At 46.1% G+C, this 16,172-nt stretch overlaps 1 protein-coding gene across 1 annotated transcript; it reads right to left on the minus strand.

Annotated features, from left to right (window-relative positions):
* Nucleotides 1-1,850: 1,850 nt before the first annotated feature.
* LOC140701389 (hydroperoxide isomerase ALOXE3) lies at nucleotides 1,851-15,927 on the minus strand. Its single transcript, XM_072977139.2, has 14 exons — nucleotides 15,542-15,927; nucleotides 12,593-12,797; nucleotides 11,809-11,890; nucleotides 11,332-11,454; nucleotides 10,643-10,746; nucleotides 10,000-10,172; nucleotides 9,318-9,461; nucleotides 8,988-9,191; nucleotides 8,789-8,875; nucleotides 7,532-7,701; nucleotides 6,026-6,147; nucleotides 5,545-5,645; nucleotides 3,982-4,152; nucleotides 1,851-2,101 (listed from the first exon to the last, which is right to left on the minus strand). The coding sequence occupies exons 1-14, from the start codon at nucleotides 15,686-15,688 to the stop codon at nucleotides 1,901-1,903; spliced, it is 2,034 nt and encodes a 677-aa protein (XP_072833240.2). The 5' UTR covers nucleotides 15,689-15,927; the 3' UTR covers nucleotides 1,851-1,900.
* Nucleotides 15,928-16,172: the final 245 nt, after the last annotated feature.

A 16,172-nucleotide genomic window follows, 5' to 3' on the forward strand; every position in this document is an offset into this window, starting at 1 on the left:
TATTGAATTGTATTGGAATGTGTAAAGTGAGAAGATATTGTATTATAGATATATATGATGTTGTATTGTTTGCAAAATTGTGCCAGAGGGTAAGTAGTTGTTATACAATGATACATATTTGTTTAGGAGGAAAAACGTGTTTCACCTCCCAAACAAACATATTTAAGGGGGGAGGTCTGTAGAAATCACCCTTTTGTTAGGATTACCATATTTTTCCATGTATAACATGGCCCCATGCATAAAACGCCCCCCACCTTTCTAATCCAAAATTAAGAAATCTAAGTGGGGCTTAGCAAGTGTATGGGGGAAGGGATCAAAGCGCTGCAGGATCGCTGTTTTCCCCTCCACTTGTTTTTGTTCTCTCCTCAGCTTACTTCCGTGTATAAGACAACCCTCAATTCTTAGTCTAAAAATTTTAGACAAAAGTATAGTCTTATACATGGAAAAATATGGTAAGTCATGTATTCTTAATGTGCTATGATAATGTGGTTGAGAGGCAGAGCCAAGAGAGGGGTTAAAAGGCAGAGCCTGAGAGTCAGTGAGAGTTCAGTCAGAGCCTGAGAAAGTCAGAGAGAGAGAGAGAGAGAGAGAGTTAGGAAGAGGTTAGTCAGAGAGAGAAGTAACAGATATTAATAGAGCTAAGCTGGTTAAGATAAATAGATAGAGAAGGTGGTAATTGATTATATGGCAAGAAGAAAGTATGTATAGAGACACCTGTGAATGATTTGCATGTGTACAAAGAACATCTGAAGAACATCCGTGATTATTATTAAATTTGCTACAGTTCGATAAATAACTTCAGTTTGCTTTTACAAAACAAGTGTTTTGGCAAACGTCTTTTATACTGTGGACGGAGGTAATCCACTACTGGCAGCGAGGGAAAACATGACTGGAGCCTTTGTGAGAGCACAACACATAGGTGCCTCAAGGAGGTGAACGTCACAGAGGCATTTTAAAAGGCACTTGCATTTTTCTCCTTGTTCTCAGTCCATATTACATGAATGAGTTATCATTGTTTATCATTTATTAATTTTTGAGAAAACTAGCCTGAAATGAATGAGTTTCTTCTGCCCTGCAGCCTTATCAGCAGCTCTGTTCCAAAATAAGTGAAGTGTTCTTGGTACTGAAATGTCTTCATCATATAAGACAGGGGGTCTCCAAACTTTTCAGCGCGAGGGCCACATCATATATGTTCCACATTTTTAAGGGCCAAAGGAACACGTGCGCATATGCCCGCCTGCATGCACACACTCCTCTATGCATGTATGGCCACATGCATATCCACACACATGCCCTGACAGCCTGTGACGTTCACTAGGCTGAATAAACAGGCAAGGCTGTGGCCCGTGGGCCATAGTTTAGAGACCCTTTATATAGGACACTAGAGATGGGCATGAACCTCCAGTTTAGCGATTCGTGCCAGCATGCTTATTGGCCAAACAGGTGTCTGGTGTTTCAAGACCAGACACTTGTTGGTCTTGAAGCGCCAGACCTCCCATGGTGGGTAGCCAATCAGAGGCAGCGCCCTGAGGAGGCAGGACAGGGAAGTCAGGCCATTGCCTCCGAGGGGCAGTCAACAGAGGAGGCGGGGAAATGAAGCACTGAAGACCCATTTGGCAGATAAACGAACAGACAACAACCACCCAATTGGTGGTTCCTGCACATCTGTATAATGTACAATTGATGGCCAGACACAGCACCATCTTGGGGGCTCTCTACACCAGTCATGTGGATGCTTCACATCAGCCAGAGATAACCAGAGTGTGAATTTATACTCACCAGGTAAAAACTGACTTTCCATTTGGCACAATTGGCTATGTCTATCTGGCGAATGAACCGAAACGTGGTAATTATTTTAAGGCCAATGCTTTATTCCCACACTCTGCATTTCTCTTACAACCTAGATGGAGACACTGTTCTCCACCATAGGGGGGTACAGATATTCGTAGCGGAGAGGGACGGGGTTATCCTTCTGAACCAGAACTTCGTTCCTCTTCCCAATTTCTTTGGAAATCTCCATCAGGCGTTTCTGGAAGGCCAAAATCAATTTCTTGGCAGCTTCCTCTGTGAAATGCTCGTCAGGGTAACGCCCCAGGGGGATCTGTTCAAACGAAGGAAAGGACGCGAGGAAATATATTATGCAGCGCATTGAGTAGACGAAAACAACATGGCAGCAGTTGGCAGAAACAGTTAGAGACCACCCATCCCATCATCGGAGCCAAAATCACATTAGTGTTGGAGAGACATGACTGAGGCAGTCCTTCGTGTCTGAGAAATCTGATGTCAGTAGAATCCCCTGTTTCTGTCCTAGAGACCAGGGACAAAACACAGCAAGCTCATCTCTGCATTTCCAGTTAAGAAAAACACACTATCAACCTTTAAGGATTTTCCTATTCTGATCTCTGAATGTTTCTACTGGGCTGTCCCAGACCACATCAAGCAACAATGGCTGCTCCTCACTCCATAGCCCATGGGTCCTGATCTGCTGTATGGTGAGAAAGACGTATAGGTGAGTGAGCCTTCAGCAGTTGGCAGAAACAGTTAGAGACCACCCATCCCATCATCGGAGCCAAAAGCACATTAGTGTTGGAGAGACATGACTGAGGCAGTCCTTCGTGTCTAAGAAATCTGATGTCAGTAGAATCTCCTGTTTCTGTCCTAGAGACCAGGGACAAAACACAGCAAGCTCATCTCTGCATTTCCAGTTAAGAAAAACACACTATCAACCTTTAAGGATTTTCCTATTCTGATCTCTGAATGTTTCTACTGGGCTGTCCCAGACCACATCAAGCAACAATAGCTGCTCCTCACACCATAGCCCTTGGGTCTTGATCTGCTGTATGGTGAGAAAGACGTATAGGTGAGTGAGCCTTCAGCAGTTGGCAGAAACAGTTAGAGACCACCCATCCCATCATCGGAGCCAAAAGCACATTAGTGTTGGAGAGACATGACTGAGGCAGTCCTTCGTGTCTGAGAAATCTGATGTCAGTAGAATCTCCTGTTTCTGTCCTAGAGACCAGGGACAAAACACAGCAAGCTCATCTCTGCATTTCCAGTTAAGAAAAACACACTATCAACCTTTAAGGATTTTCCTATTCTGATCTCTGAATGTTTCTACTGGGCTGTCCCAGACCACATCAAGCAACAATGGCTGCTCCTCACTCCATAGCCCATGGGTCCTGATCTGCTGTATGGTGAGAAAGACGTATAGGTGAGTGAGCCTTCAGCAGTTGGCAGAAACAGTTAGAGACCACCCATCCCATCATCGGAGCCAAAAGCACATTAGTGTTGGAGAGACATGACTGAGGCAGTCCTTCGTGTCTGAGAAATCTGATGTCAGTAGAATCCCCTGTTTCTGTCCTAGAGACCAGGGACAAAACACAGCAAGCTCATCTCTGCATTCCCAGTTAAGAAAAACACACAATCAACCTTTAAGGATTTTCCTATTCTGATCTCTGAATGTTTCTACTGGGCTGTCCCAGACCACATCAAGCAACAATGGCTGCTCCTCACTCCATAGCCCATGGGTCCTGATCTGCTGTATGGTGAGAAAGACGTATAGGTGAGTGAGCCTTCAGCAGTTGGCAGAAACAGTTAGAGACCACCCATCCCATCATCGGAGCCAAAAGCACATTAGTGTTGGAGAGACATGACTGAGGCAGTCCTTCGTGTCCGAGAAATCTGATGTCAGTAGAATCCCCTGTTTCTGTCCTAGAGACCAGGGACAAAACACAGCAAGCTCATCTCTGCATTTCCAGTTAAGAAAAACACACTATCAACCTTTAAGGATTTTCCTATTCTGATCTCTGAATGTTTCTACTGGGCTGTCCCAGACCACATCAAGCAATAATGGCTGCTCCTCATTCTATACCCCAGAGGGCCTGATTCACTGAGAAAGACATAAGGGTGAGTGAGCCTTCCTATCCCTCCACAGGGACATGTCACTTTCTCTCCAAAAGCACCTACGATCCAAGCACTCACCATGTCTCCCGGAAACGCGCTGAGCAGCCAGAGGGTGCTCAGGATGATGCATGTGGTGTTGATTTCTGGGATCGTCTCCCTGTAGTTGTCTTCGTTCGCCTGGCCCTTGGTGGTAGGAGGGGGTTTTCTCATGGAAGACGGAAAGTTGGGCATCCAGGCGCCAATATCAAACTGTCACCAAAAAAGGCCAAGTGTCAAGAGAAATCTTAACTGCCTTGGAAGACCAGAATGTTTGCTTGCTTGAACTGCAACTCCCCCAAATCCACCAGCTAGTAACTGGGCTGGCTGGTTTAGTAGTTTAGGTTTCTGGCTGCAGAGCCCAATGTTGGGAGTTCCAATTCGCCCCACTAGCCTTCCTTGTAGAAAAGCCAGCCTGCGCAGCCTTGGGGAAGCTGCACACAGTCCCAGGGCACTCCCGGAAGAGGGGAATGGGAACCCACTCTGTACTTGGGAAACCCTGAAAAGGATTGCCATGAGTCAAAAGAGACTTGACAGTACATGATGATGAATAATCTCTGGTATTCCAGAGACTGGAACCATAAAAATCAACTTAAGTCTCCTTCTTTCTCTTCTACATACACACACCCCACATCTTTTCTGCACCAGAGTGTTCATTATCAGAATGAACAGTTACACAGTCCTTCAATGGGAGGACACCCTTCGTTTGAGGACTGGCCTCTGTACAGTAGGAGACACAGCCACCCTGCCTGTAGCAGTGGAGGACTGCCATCCACAGACAACACCATTATTAGCAGAACAAAAATCGCCATGTTGTTTTCTTTGGGAATCCTTGTATTTGCAAAGCCAGGTCAAGCAGAGCCTGGAAAAGTTACTTTTAAGGAAGAAAATAACGCATTTTCCCTGTATAAGATGCCCCCATGTATAAGACCACCCCCACTTTTCTAACGTAAAATTAAGACATCTAAGTGGGGCTTAGCAAGTTTAGGGGAAAAGAGATCAAAGCGCTGCGGATTGCTTTGATTCCTGCTTTTTCCATTTGTGCTAAGCCCTGTGGGGCTTAGCAAAAGGAAAGGGAAAGGGATCAAAGCAATCCCACAATTGCACAATCATTTTGATTCCTTTCCCCCTTATACAGCCCCAGGATTGCTTTTATTCTTTCCCCCCTCCTTTTGTTACGCCCCATGCGACTTAGCAAGCACATGGGAAAGCAGGGATCAAAGCGATCCGGCAGCGCTTTGATCCCTGCTTTCCTTTTGCTAAGGATTAGCAAGTGGAGGGGAAAGCAGGAATCAAAGCCCTATAGAAACAATTTGATCCCTGCTTTCCCCTCCACTTGTTTTTGTACTCTCCTCAGCTTACTTCTGTGTATAAGACAACCATCAATAGTCTTATACATGGAAAAATACGGTACATCCCAAAAAGTCATTTTTTGCCAGATCTGAGGCCGAGAGATCTTTTCCAGACGTTTCTTGGCATCCCTAGGAAGACTCGCCTCACAGGAGCCTTTGCGAGAAACCCAGGCCCCTTAAAGTCATTATAAACGGCACCCACTCATTAGCATGGATCACGAGATCTTTGGGATGAGGATGTCTGTACCCCTACCTGTCCACTGTTGACAGCAGCGTGCTGGGCTGAACAAGTAAAAATCACCATAGTCAAGAACTTCTTCAGCTCTTTCACGGTGCTGAATGAGGAAGGGATGCCTGGAAGGGCAAGACGAGAACTAAATTCAGTCAATACGAAAGACAGAGGTGAGTCCTTGATAGGCTTTCTCTGCTCCTCAACTTTAAATGGAAAAGCAAGACACAGTTAAGCTATCCTGTTCCCATCTGGATTGGAGGTAACTGGGCAACATTAATGTGCACTGAAGAGCATAACAGTGTTGCTTCGATAATCACAGGCAGATACTTAACCCCCACACCTTATTCGTTGCTGTTGAACAAGAGACTGAAACTCCTGATGTTGTCATTTGAGTTCTCATAATGCCTCACCTCTGTCTAGGGCTGAAGACGGAGGCCCTCCAGAAGCCAGTCGCCCGTTCATCTTGTAGCAAACCTTGATGACCTTGCGGGCTCCAACCTACCTGAAGATTTCTCTCCCAGGAAGGCTCTGTTGAAGATCTCCTCAATCCAAGCCTGGAGCTCCGGATCTTCACTTACAGAGTGATCGTCTCGATAATACAAGTCAATGATGCCAGAGACAAAACTAACAAAAAAGGGGGGGAAGGATGGTTAGGGGTAAAGGGTGGGGACCTTAGGGACCTTTTTTTCCTCCCCAGCTGGGGATGCTGGATCATTTTGTCCAGTCCATCCTTTAAAGCCATCAAACATAATTCCAAACCAGAGTTTGGAAAAGTGACCATATTTGGGACTACAATCTCCCTCATTCATTCATTCATTCATTCATTCATTCATTCATTCATTCATCGTAAGATAAAGACAATTCATTCAACTTGAATTGTTGATCGAATGGTCTTTATGATTTCATTGCTGTTTTGCTAGTGTCCTGTTTCATTGCTAGCTAATGCCCTATCTAGCACAGATTTAATTTTCTGAATTCCAAACAGAAGATCATTACCCCTCGCTGGGACAGAGTTCTCAGGTAAAAGATTTCATTAAAAAAAAATTCTCTGGGAAATCTGCATGCAAAAACTCAGACACGAAGGTAAAATGTGTGCAAAGATGTATTTATTTGAGAACGTTGCAGGAAAAGGAAATGCTCATAATTTTTTTGCCTTTAAAAAACCTAATCTGCAAAATGTTGGAGGCATGGGACAGCAGGAAGCAGGCAGAAAATAACACAAAAACTAACACGATCTGGTTATTGGCAGATTTTATGTGCCTTGTTTTCCCCCCCCCGCCCCGCCCTACAGGGGAAGAAGCAGCACTGAATCATTCCCCCCCCCTTTTTTTTAGCAAATTGATCCATACAGAAAAATGGAGATAAGGCCAGTATATCGTTTGAAATCACAGAGTGCAACGCTTTGCCAGCATAAGGCGCTGTGTGATCTCTGACTTGATGTTACACAACGTGGAGACTGGCATCAAAAGGAAACCAGCTTCGCGCTTGGCAAAGAATGTGGCCTCCTTGCACAAGATGAGAAAAAAAGGTTCCTTTTCTGAAGCAGAACAAATGAAGGGGTTACTGAGGGGAACTGGATGACTGAATTGAGGCCATTATGAGCCACAGAATGGCAGGCCTTCCTCTCGAGAAAGTTCATGAAGTTGATAAAACGAAGGTCGGCTTTCAAAAAGGACTAAAAAGGAATCCATTTGCCAGGGACTGACTTCTGAATCTCATCCTTTTAAACACCCCTTTAAATTCATTTAGAGGTTCTGTTTGATTACAGAACATTGCTCTCTCTTGCTCTTTTTTTGTTTACTACAACCCCCAGAATCCCCTAAGTAGATAGCTAGGATATTTTGGAAGTGGTAGTCCAAAAAAGTAACCTCTCCAAGTTCCGGTAGATACAGACCGACGAAATCACCCACAAAACTGGCCAGAACAGACCCAACATCGACCCGCCCTTCATTCCACAGCCATGCCACCCCGTTGCCTGTCCCCCGCACTCTCCCTGCGCCCGCCTGACCTCTCTGTGGCTGCCCAGATCTTCAGACCATCATCCTTGTAGTGAAAATTGGGCAACGAGGACACCCCCCGGGCCTCGAGGTCTTCCGGCAGGCAGAGGGAGGAATACGTCAGGGCTTTTGTGCCCTTCTGCAACAGCTTGACTAAGCCCTCATAGGCGATACCAGTGGCCTGGAGGGAGCGAGAAAACGAGGTTCAACCTTGTGGAAGAACTTAAGAAGAACCCAAGCCTGAAAACTTAGGGTGTGATGACCCAGAGGGTTGTCCCACAGTTTAGCCTGCTCTGGGAAAGCTGAGTGCTCTGCTTGGCGTTTCCCCCGCAACCATACCCTGTAAGTGCCAGAGTGAACCAGTCTATCAGAGTATTTGCAACTGCACCTTTTTTAGTTTCCTGTGAGGGGCTACTCTTTTGTAGGTGTGTGTAGGGTTGCTCCATTTTGGTTCGGTTCCAGCATGTTTAATGGCTGGGATCAAACCAAAGTAGCTGCCTGGCTGCCCCTTTGCGGGAGCCACTGGATGGTCTTTAGAAATGGAAATCTTCCTCGCCTCTTGCCTTTGGAGGGCAAGGGAAAGGAAATCTTGCCTTTCTTTTTCATTGTCACTAACATATCACCAATGCTTTCAGAGGGCTCTTGTTTAAGCCTCATCATCTTATTTAAATATCATTGATGCACTGTGTCAATTTTAAAAAAAGGCAAAACTTCCCTTCCCCTCAAAAGGGGAGTGGCAAGGAGGATTTCTCTTTCTCTGTATACCTAAGGAGCTCTTCCTTCTGTGCCTTGTCTAAACCACTTAATAATTTTGAGAAATAGGGAGCTTTTCTTTTAAAGAGAAAGATATCTTGATCCCACCTAAACAGGATAGCTTGGAGTGCAGTGGGGCTAATTCTTTCATGCCCTTAAAGAAAAGATAAAAGATTGTTAGAAAACTGTATTTTGGGGGGGGGGAGGGAGAGACAATTCTGTTCAACAGTCTCTTTAAAAAACTCTTTCATATTAGCTATGAAAGGTAATGAGAAAACCCAACTAGGAAATGTCAAAAGGAACTGGAAAAATAACTAGAAAATGTTTAGATCTCTAAAGTGATGTTGTTTCCACAGGCCAATGAAGAAATATAATTTTATTCCACCCTTGTTGACTAAAAAGTAGCTCGTTACAGGTTCATAACTTCTCTTGCATTTTACTCTTGAGCTTTGGGGAATTCTTAACGTGGTTACCAGGAAATGCCACCACAGTGGTGAGATTCCCGATTGACGTACCTTATCAAAGACCCCACCTTTCGAAACAAGACGTTCACGAGCCAACGTGTTGATGTGAAGAGTGTAGCGCGTGTGGGGAACCAGGAGCTACAGGAGGGAAAGGAAAGGGAGTGGATTATGGAACAGGAGGCCCCTCTCCACGATTTTTCTGAGCTCTGTTCCTTAGACCAGCCCCTAAGGGTGGATCAGAGCCTTTTACCTTATAGATTGGGTGGCAAAGGGGGAGCTGGCGAATCATGGCCATGGTGAACACCTCTCCCAGCAGGTGCGTCCGGAGCAGGTGGGTGAGAGCTTGGTGGACGTGGAAGTCGGCGTTACGGACCCATGTCTTGGCCAAGATCCAGTCCCATTCAGAGTCGCTGGGCAGGAAGATGGGAGACTGAGGACCGGGCTGCTGGGTCAACTATGGGACAAGGAGGAAGAAGAAGCTGAATAACATCAATTGCGGGAGGCTGAAACGTTCGGGGTAACCTCTAAGATAACCTCCTCCCTCCTCACCATCAAGGGACCTCCGAACAAAATCGGTTACCTGGATGGCCAGAGGCAGGAGCTGGTCTTGGGCCGAGAGGTGGAGCAGGCACAGCGGGGCGGCCACGTGCTGCTGGCGTTCGTTATTCAGCCCCGCCGGGACATCCTCCAGGATGCGATAGTCGGCAATAAAAATCTTGCCCTTCTGTAAGGCGTGCATTCCAAGAAAAGGAGAAACACAGGGTGGGTGAGAGGTTGAGTCACCATAGGTAAAGGTAAAGTTTCCCCTTGACATTTAGTCCAGTCGTGTCCAACTCTAGGGCATGGGGCTCATCCCCGTCTCCAAGCCGTAGAGCCAGCGTTTGTCCGTAGAAAAACACAGTTTCCATGCTCACGTGGCCAACGTGACTAGACACGGAACACCGTGACCTTCCCACCGAGACGGTACCTATTTATCGACTCGCATTTTTACATGCTTTTGAACGGCTAGGTTGGCAGGAGCTGGGACAAGCGACGGGAGCTCATCCATCGTGTGGGTTTGATCTTATGACAGTTGGTCATCTGACCTTTATTACTAGCATCCTCCAGCCACTTGGCCTGCTCTTGGGAGATTCCGGAAAGCCTCGTTTCCCCTCCTACTTATATGCACAGACCTCTTCCAAGCTCTGCCTCCCTGTGTGAAGGTATAAGAGTCTCTCTCCCCCCTCCTGAAGCCTTCTTCCATCCAGGGTGGTCTTCCTCACCTCCAGCTCTTTCTGCAACGTGGTGGAGCCTCCAAGGAAGGGCGCGACCATCTCCTGAGTGACGGGGAAATTGGAGGGGATCTTCGCACACCTCTCCAGCGCCCTGGGGTTCAGTCCATTCAGGAACTCGTATCCGAAGAAGACATCCTGCTTCCAGTTTTTGGTGATGTATTCTGGAACAAAGAGCCCCAATGGGAAAGACTAGGCTGACAGCCTCCATGTACGAGGGCATCCCCATGATTTCAGCCCTGTCTCTGTGGAATTGCCTCTGGGACTAAAGAAGGAACCTGTCATTTCCAGCAGGAAGAGGAGGAAGGCACCCTTTTGGCACCCAAGACAATAGGTCCCATGTTCCACCCACCCCCCATTGTGTGTACCCACCCCCCTTTGTGGAAAAGGAAGAAGAGACAACATTGAGCCCCCCCTAAAAGAAGGCGAACCCTTTTGCCTCCCAAAAAGGGGGAAGTTTGGGAAATGTGGCCATCCATCATCCTACCACCAGATCGTTGAAGGGCATTGCAGGAGAAACAGCCGGATGGCATTTCTGTGGCAGATCCCCAGTGAGAGTTGGCATCAGTAGTTCCAGATGCTCCTCGATGCTTCTCCCAGCCATATTTTAGCTGGCCCTGGGACCCCCCCTTACCTGACACATCGGTCTTGCTGAACCAGAAAACCTCCTTGATGTCATCCAGATCTTTCCAGGATTCTTGGCTGTCGGAATAGCCTCTAAGTTTGTGTTCTATGTTCCTAACGGCGGATCAGAAAAGGGGAAGCCGATAGTGGACCAGAAGAGAAGGGGTGCATTTTGAGGCATGCCCTCCCAGAGCTTGGAAAATGTTGCTTTTTTTTTTAACTGCAGCTTCTAGTATCAAGAGGCTTCCAGAGGCTTTTTATTTTACTCAGGATTCAAAAAGCAAACGTTCATTGGGATTCTGGCTATTCACGTGCCCTGTGATTCTATTAGCATGGCGCTATGCAATACAGTTAGATCTGTTGGATTGCATGTCTTATTAAACCCAGGAATTTGTAGTTTATGTAGAATTCAGTTCTGCAGTTCAGAAGAGTGTTGTAGGCCTCTTTTGCCAAGAATTTTAGGTTCCTTGCCAAATGATAAATTGTAGGATGTGCCTGGACATGAATTAGTCCCGAACAGATGGAACTGAGGCGCTCCGGGAATCCTTCTACGGATGGGTTCTTCCCAGGTGTTTTTCCGTCGACCACCCTGTTTCCCCTTAGCTCCGCTATCCCAAACCAGCTGCCCAGCCCTCCTCTTAGCTTGCTGGACCTCCCAGCCACTTCCCATGAAACCCTCTGTGATTCCTTGCAGCTTACTTGTTTTTAGCGCGTTCAAGAAAGAGGGCTGCTTTGGTGAAGGAGAACTTGTCGTTGTTCTCCAGGTCTTCGACGGAGTCAACATCCACACAGTAAGGGACACCTTCAGCGAACACCTTCCAGCTGCACAAGAAGGAAGGAAGCAAGGAAGCAAGGAAGGCACATTGTAAAACTCAGACAAAATATTTCTGGAGAAGATTTTTCTGGGGAATTGTTTTGACAGATCCAGGAGCTTTGTGTTCTTACAAGTTCTTGCATGCTTAAGGTTCTTTCCAGGACACTAATGGATAAGCCCGACTCCCCCTTTTTTTAAAAAAAATGTCAAAGCCATATAAGAGCCAGGCCTGCCTCTTGCACCCTGGTCCTCCTATGGCCAAGACCAAAATCTTGAGAAAGGTTCTTCCTTGGTGGTCTTCAGAACAGCCAACCTAGTGAGATGCTGGCAAGTCGCTCACCATTGTTGGAAAATGCACTCACTCGTAAGAAGCTTGCCGAACCTGAACCTCCTTCTTCCGGACTTTCAGGAGTATGGGCAGAGTATCCATGGCAGGAGTTTTGGCTGGTGGGAAAGAAAGAACACACCGAAAGAGATGCTGCTTGCCAGCTGGCCCTGCTATTATGGGTCTTTGGCAGGTGGTCACCAGGAAAGGTGTTGCAGAGTTTTGCATTTCTCATTAACTCACTCTGAGATATTTACAGGAGAAAGAATAGAAACCTTCCATTACTTACAATTGTGAACAGATCAACAGCAAACAAGCTGCTTCCAATGGACTGAAGAGAGGGAAAAGAACATTCAGCAGAGAGGCAGAATTATGGGGGCTACTAAGATGGTCAGTGACAGATGGTAATGTTGGGAGTTTTTGAAAACTCTCATGCTGCCCTTAGTAGGTTTGGCTGGGTGGGACTTTTCAAGGCTTTGGGTGACTATAGATATTTCGGGTACTAATCACTTATTCTTTCTCTGCTTCTGAATTCAAAGAACCCCGCCTCTCTGCCCAGAGCTCTTTCCCTCTCTTGAGTCTGTTGACGTCTGTGGCTAAAAGTAGTCAGGTTTGTCCGTTTGCTGTTTGATCTGCTCAGGTGTAAGTAGTGAAACCTTTTGTTCTTTCTCTTACAAATAGCAGTGAATGATTCAGACCGTAAGTGCCAGTTGATGAGAAAAAACAGGTGGGCTACTCTGGGAAACTTTGTCTATTGACCTAGAAGCTGAAAATCCAGGCCACTGCCTCTTTCCTCTTCCTCTTTGAGCAGGTCTACTCACCAGTCCCTTCCCGGAGCTCCAAAATCTGGCGCCCCTCTATCCACTGGTAGCAGGGGAAATGGAAAGTCTTCTTATCTGGGGATGTCACAGTCACATTATTGCAGTACCATCTGGTGGTGAACACGAGGAGCTTGCACTCTTTGTGGAGACGGATGAGCACAATGTCTCCCAGGTCATGGTCAGAAGGGACCGCATAATCACTCACCTTCAAAGACAAAATGGGGGACATTGGGTCATTTCATCTGGGTCATTGTCCAGCCACAGATGATACAAGAGTACATGGTGGCAAGGGAAAAATTCTTCAATTTTGCCTTTCTATGAGGATTTCCAAGGTGCAATATCAAACGTGGTCAGCAGGGGGAACCAGACAGTATTTCCCTCTATCTGTCTGGTTTGCAATCCATTGATAACACAATGAACTACTTGCACCATTTGAGTCATGATAATGATACGGAGAGCCTGAGAAGTAATGAATAACCCAACAACTTCCTCTTAAATGCAGCCTTTCTCCCTCTGCTTACCTCTCTGATTTTCTAGGCACCATCAAAGCCTCCATCTTCACAGTGGAGATGCCACCTTGGCTCTCTTTCTCCCATGTCTGTGAGCATTAATTTTTGGAAGTAGGAGGCATCTCCCAGGATCTAATAGGTCCCGTCCCAAAACTTTATATTTCCAAGATTTTCCAATATCAGACACACTCTGCTGCCTCAGATGTTTTCATTCTAGCTCTGCTGAAGGACAGCATTCTCTGAATCTATTATTATTATTTTTCCTCCTCGTTTTTCGTCCAAACCGAGAAAAAAACAAATAAAATCCCAACACAGATATCATTGGCAACAGAAACCATAAAAGATCCAGGCTATTAAGAAAGGAAAGGTTTCGGCTATGGTAAAGTGGACACGAGGGCTCGGAGGAGAAAACTGCAGAAAAAGGAAAAAATTAACCCAATCTCTTTCTTGGAAAAATTTCCCTGGTATATATCAGCTGGCACCAGAGCAGGGGTGGGAGAAGGGATGCCAGATTTCACAGACTGCAGAGAGAGGATGGTTGAGCCTGCTCCTCTCCGCTATTGTTCCTCCACTCAGAACCACAGGCTTTTGAGGCATTTTTTTACTCTTTTTTATTTTGAACCTTCTACAGGGACTTTAGGCCAGGATTTGCCTTTCCTTCATGGATTTTCTAGACAAAACGAAGTCCAACGCTCTTTCCCTCAAGTGGTCCTGGGGATGTGCAGGTTTTACTGGGATAAGTGACCCGGCTTGGCCCTCAAAAAGCCGCTTCTCCCCTCTTTAAGAGAACTGCTCCTCTTTAGGAAATCTTGAAGAAATCTTTTTAAAAATGTTTAAGAAATCCACTTCCCTGCTGGAGCTCCCTGTTCTGGAGCTTTTTAAACATTTTGTTTGGATGCATAATGAGTGTCTCCCGCTCAGACGTTTTTCCAGATCTCTGATAGGCTGATTTTGAACAATAGGATGCAGGGATGAAGGGGGGAAAACTCTCTGCACATTGGAAGGAGGCGGATGGCTCCTTTGCAGGAGGTCTTCAAGGTGCTGAACCCCATGCTCCCAGATAGGTCCAGTGATTTAGAAAGCTCTTTTAAAGTTTGAAGTGAAACCCACCGTGGTCGATCCCTAGGAAGTTCCAAGCCTGCTATTACATTTGCCTCAAAGCTTCTGGCCTTAAAACAGGTGTCTTTCCCAGCATGGATTTCTCCATTTTTATTCCCCATTTTAATCCTCAATTTGTTGTTTCATTCATTAGGAGTCCTTTCCCCCTTCAAAGACATGAAGCATGGATTTCTCCACTTGGAAATGTTAATTATTTGGACTACAATTCCCCAAATCCCCCCTTTCTGACATTTTTTTTAAAAAAAACTTTATAGCTGGGGAATGATATCAGAGCTTGGGGATTATGGGAGTTGTAGTCTGAAAATATTGTTTCATAGCTCAGAATATTTGCAATTCCTCTAAAAAACAAATGTCAAGTGTTCCTGTTTTTTAAATTTTCATTTGAATGTTCTCACTGGATGACCCCCTTATGCTAATCTTCCCTTCCGGAACATGATAATTTTATACATCCCAATAGGAGGGAACCCTTTCCACCATTTACTACAGAATGGGACTCAATAAACACAATAAATTCTTTGTTCAGAATTAAAGGGGGGTGGGAGTCTTTGATGCCGTTTTATATATATCAAGCCCCAGGCGCTCAATGAGCCCAATGTCATGGAGTATATTTGTATGAAGATAATAAAATTGGTGTTCCACATCATCTTGTTTTTTCCTTCTATAATGCAATACCCACAATGCTCTCAGATGTTCTAGAGAAAAATATATATTGAGCATCTTTATTTAAAATTTAATGTACATAGAACATGACATATACACACTACTCAAAATTCGCCTTGGCTTAATTAGTTATACTATAATGAGAAAGCGAACATTATGGTGCAGGGCACAGAAACAGGCATGCCAAACTGTTCATCATCCTGCTTTCAACTTAGAAGGAAAGACAAGCAGAGCTATTAACCTTGATTTCAGGCATGTGTAGATCAGCTACGTTCCTTCAAAGGGAAGAAACGACATAAAAAACTAGCTCGTCTTTTTCCCACAGATTTTCACAGAGCACGCACTAAGGCTGCAGTGGGTCTAATTTTCCTCTTTTTAAAAAAAAAAGAACAACCTTGGATTTGATGCAGCTTTGAGAAGATTGACATTTGGTCCTGTTCCTTTTCCTTGGGGACTACAAATCCTATCATTCCCCGGCATGCTGGGCTTGGAGTGGGAGGGATTCTGACTGTGACCGTTCTAAAAGCTGCAGCAACTCTGCCTTGGGGTGACTCTTTGAAGCACTGCTCCCGGAGGACCAGCCAGCTAGCTCTCCCTTTGCAAGAGACCCAACCCCGAGGCCGGGCTGGAGGCCACCTTCCCTCCCTCGCCCACCACTCACCGCTCCTCGGTAGAAATCCAGACCCCAGTTGTCTAGGGCGGTTTTGGGGCTCTCGCCTTCGGTGCCCACCAAGGTGATGGAGATGGAGTCCAGGGTCCCCGAAAAGAGGAAGTTTCCAGTCACCACTCGGACGTTGTACGTGACCATGGTGGAGTCCGGCCGGTGGACTCAGGTGGACCTGGCGGTATCTGATGGGAGTCAGAAGGAGGCACCGTCTGTCTCCCAGGTGCACGGCAGGCTTCTCTCCAGAGGATGGGTTTTAAACAGTCCCAAATTCGATCAGCCAAACAGCCCCACCCCTTCTACAGTTGGGTAGCTCCACCCTTTCAAGGAGGTGAAAGTGGAACTGGAAACCTTCCTGGGTAAGATATGTCAGAAGATAATGATGAACGTCTGGGCAAGGCCCTTCAGAAAGTGTCCTGGGTTGCCTTAGATTATTTCTGCCCCTGGGCAGCGAGAGAGGAAGGAAATGGCACTATCTTTGCTTCTACATGACAGGAACCCCTTGTGTCATTCTAGCTTGCAGATGTTGATCGAGGGCAAGGCAGAAGGAACGGAGAAGACGCTGAAGGGTACCAGTGAGAAGGGTGCAATGTGGTGGCACTGCAGGTTAAACCGCAGAAGCCTCTGT

Source organism: Pogona vitticeps, chromosome 6 (assembly GCF_051106095.1).
Source record: "Pogona vitticeps strain Pit_001003342236 chromosome 6, PviZW2.1, whole genome shotgun sequence".
Lineage (NCBI taxonomy): Eukaryota > Metazoa > Chordata > Lepidosauria > Squamata > Agamidae > Pogona > Pogona vitticeps.

What these genes read in the sequence shown, in the direction of transcription:
- LOC140701389 (XM_072977139.2), bottom strand. Translation starts at nt 15,688, where the DNA reads ATGGTCACGTACAACGTCCGAGTGGTGACTGGAAACTTCCTCTTTTCG. An exon ending in ATCTGGGCAGCCACAGAGAG is followed by an intron (nt 6,148 to 7,531) that starts GTCAGGCGGGCG and finishes CTTTTTTGTTAG; the next exon opens with TTTTGTCTCTGGCATCATTG. An exon ending in CCTGGGAGAGAAATCTTCAG is followed by an intron (nt 5,646 to 6,025) that starts GTAGGTTGGAGC and finishes TTGCCCTTCCAG; the next exon opens with GCATCCCTTCCTCATTCAGC.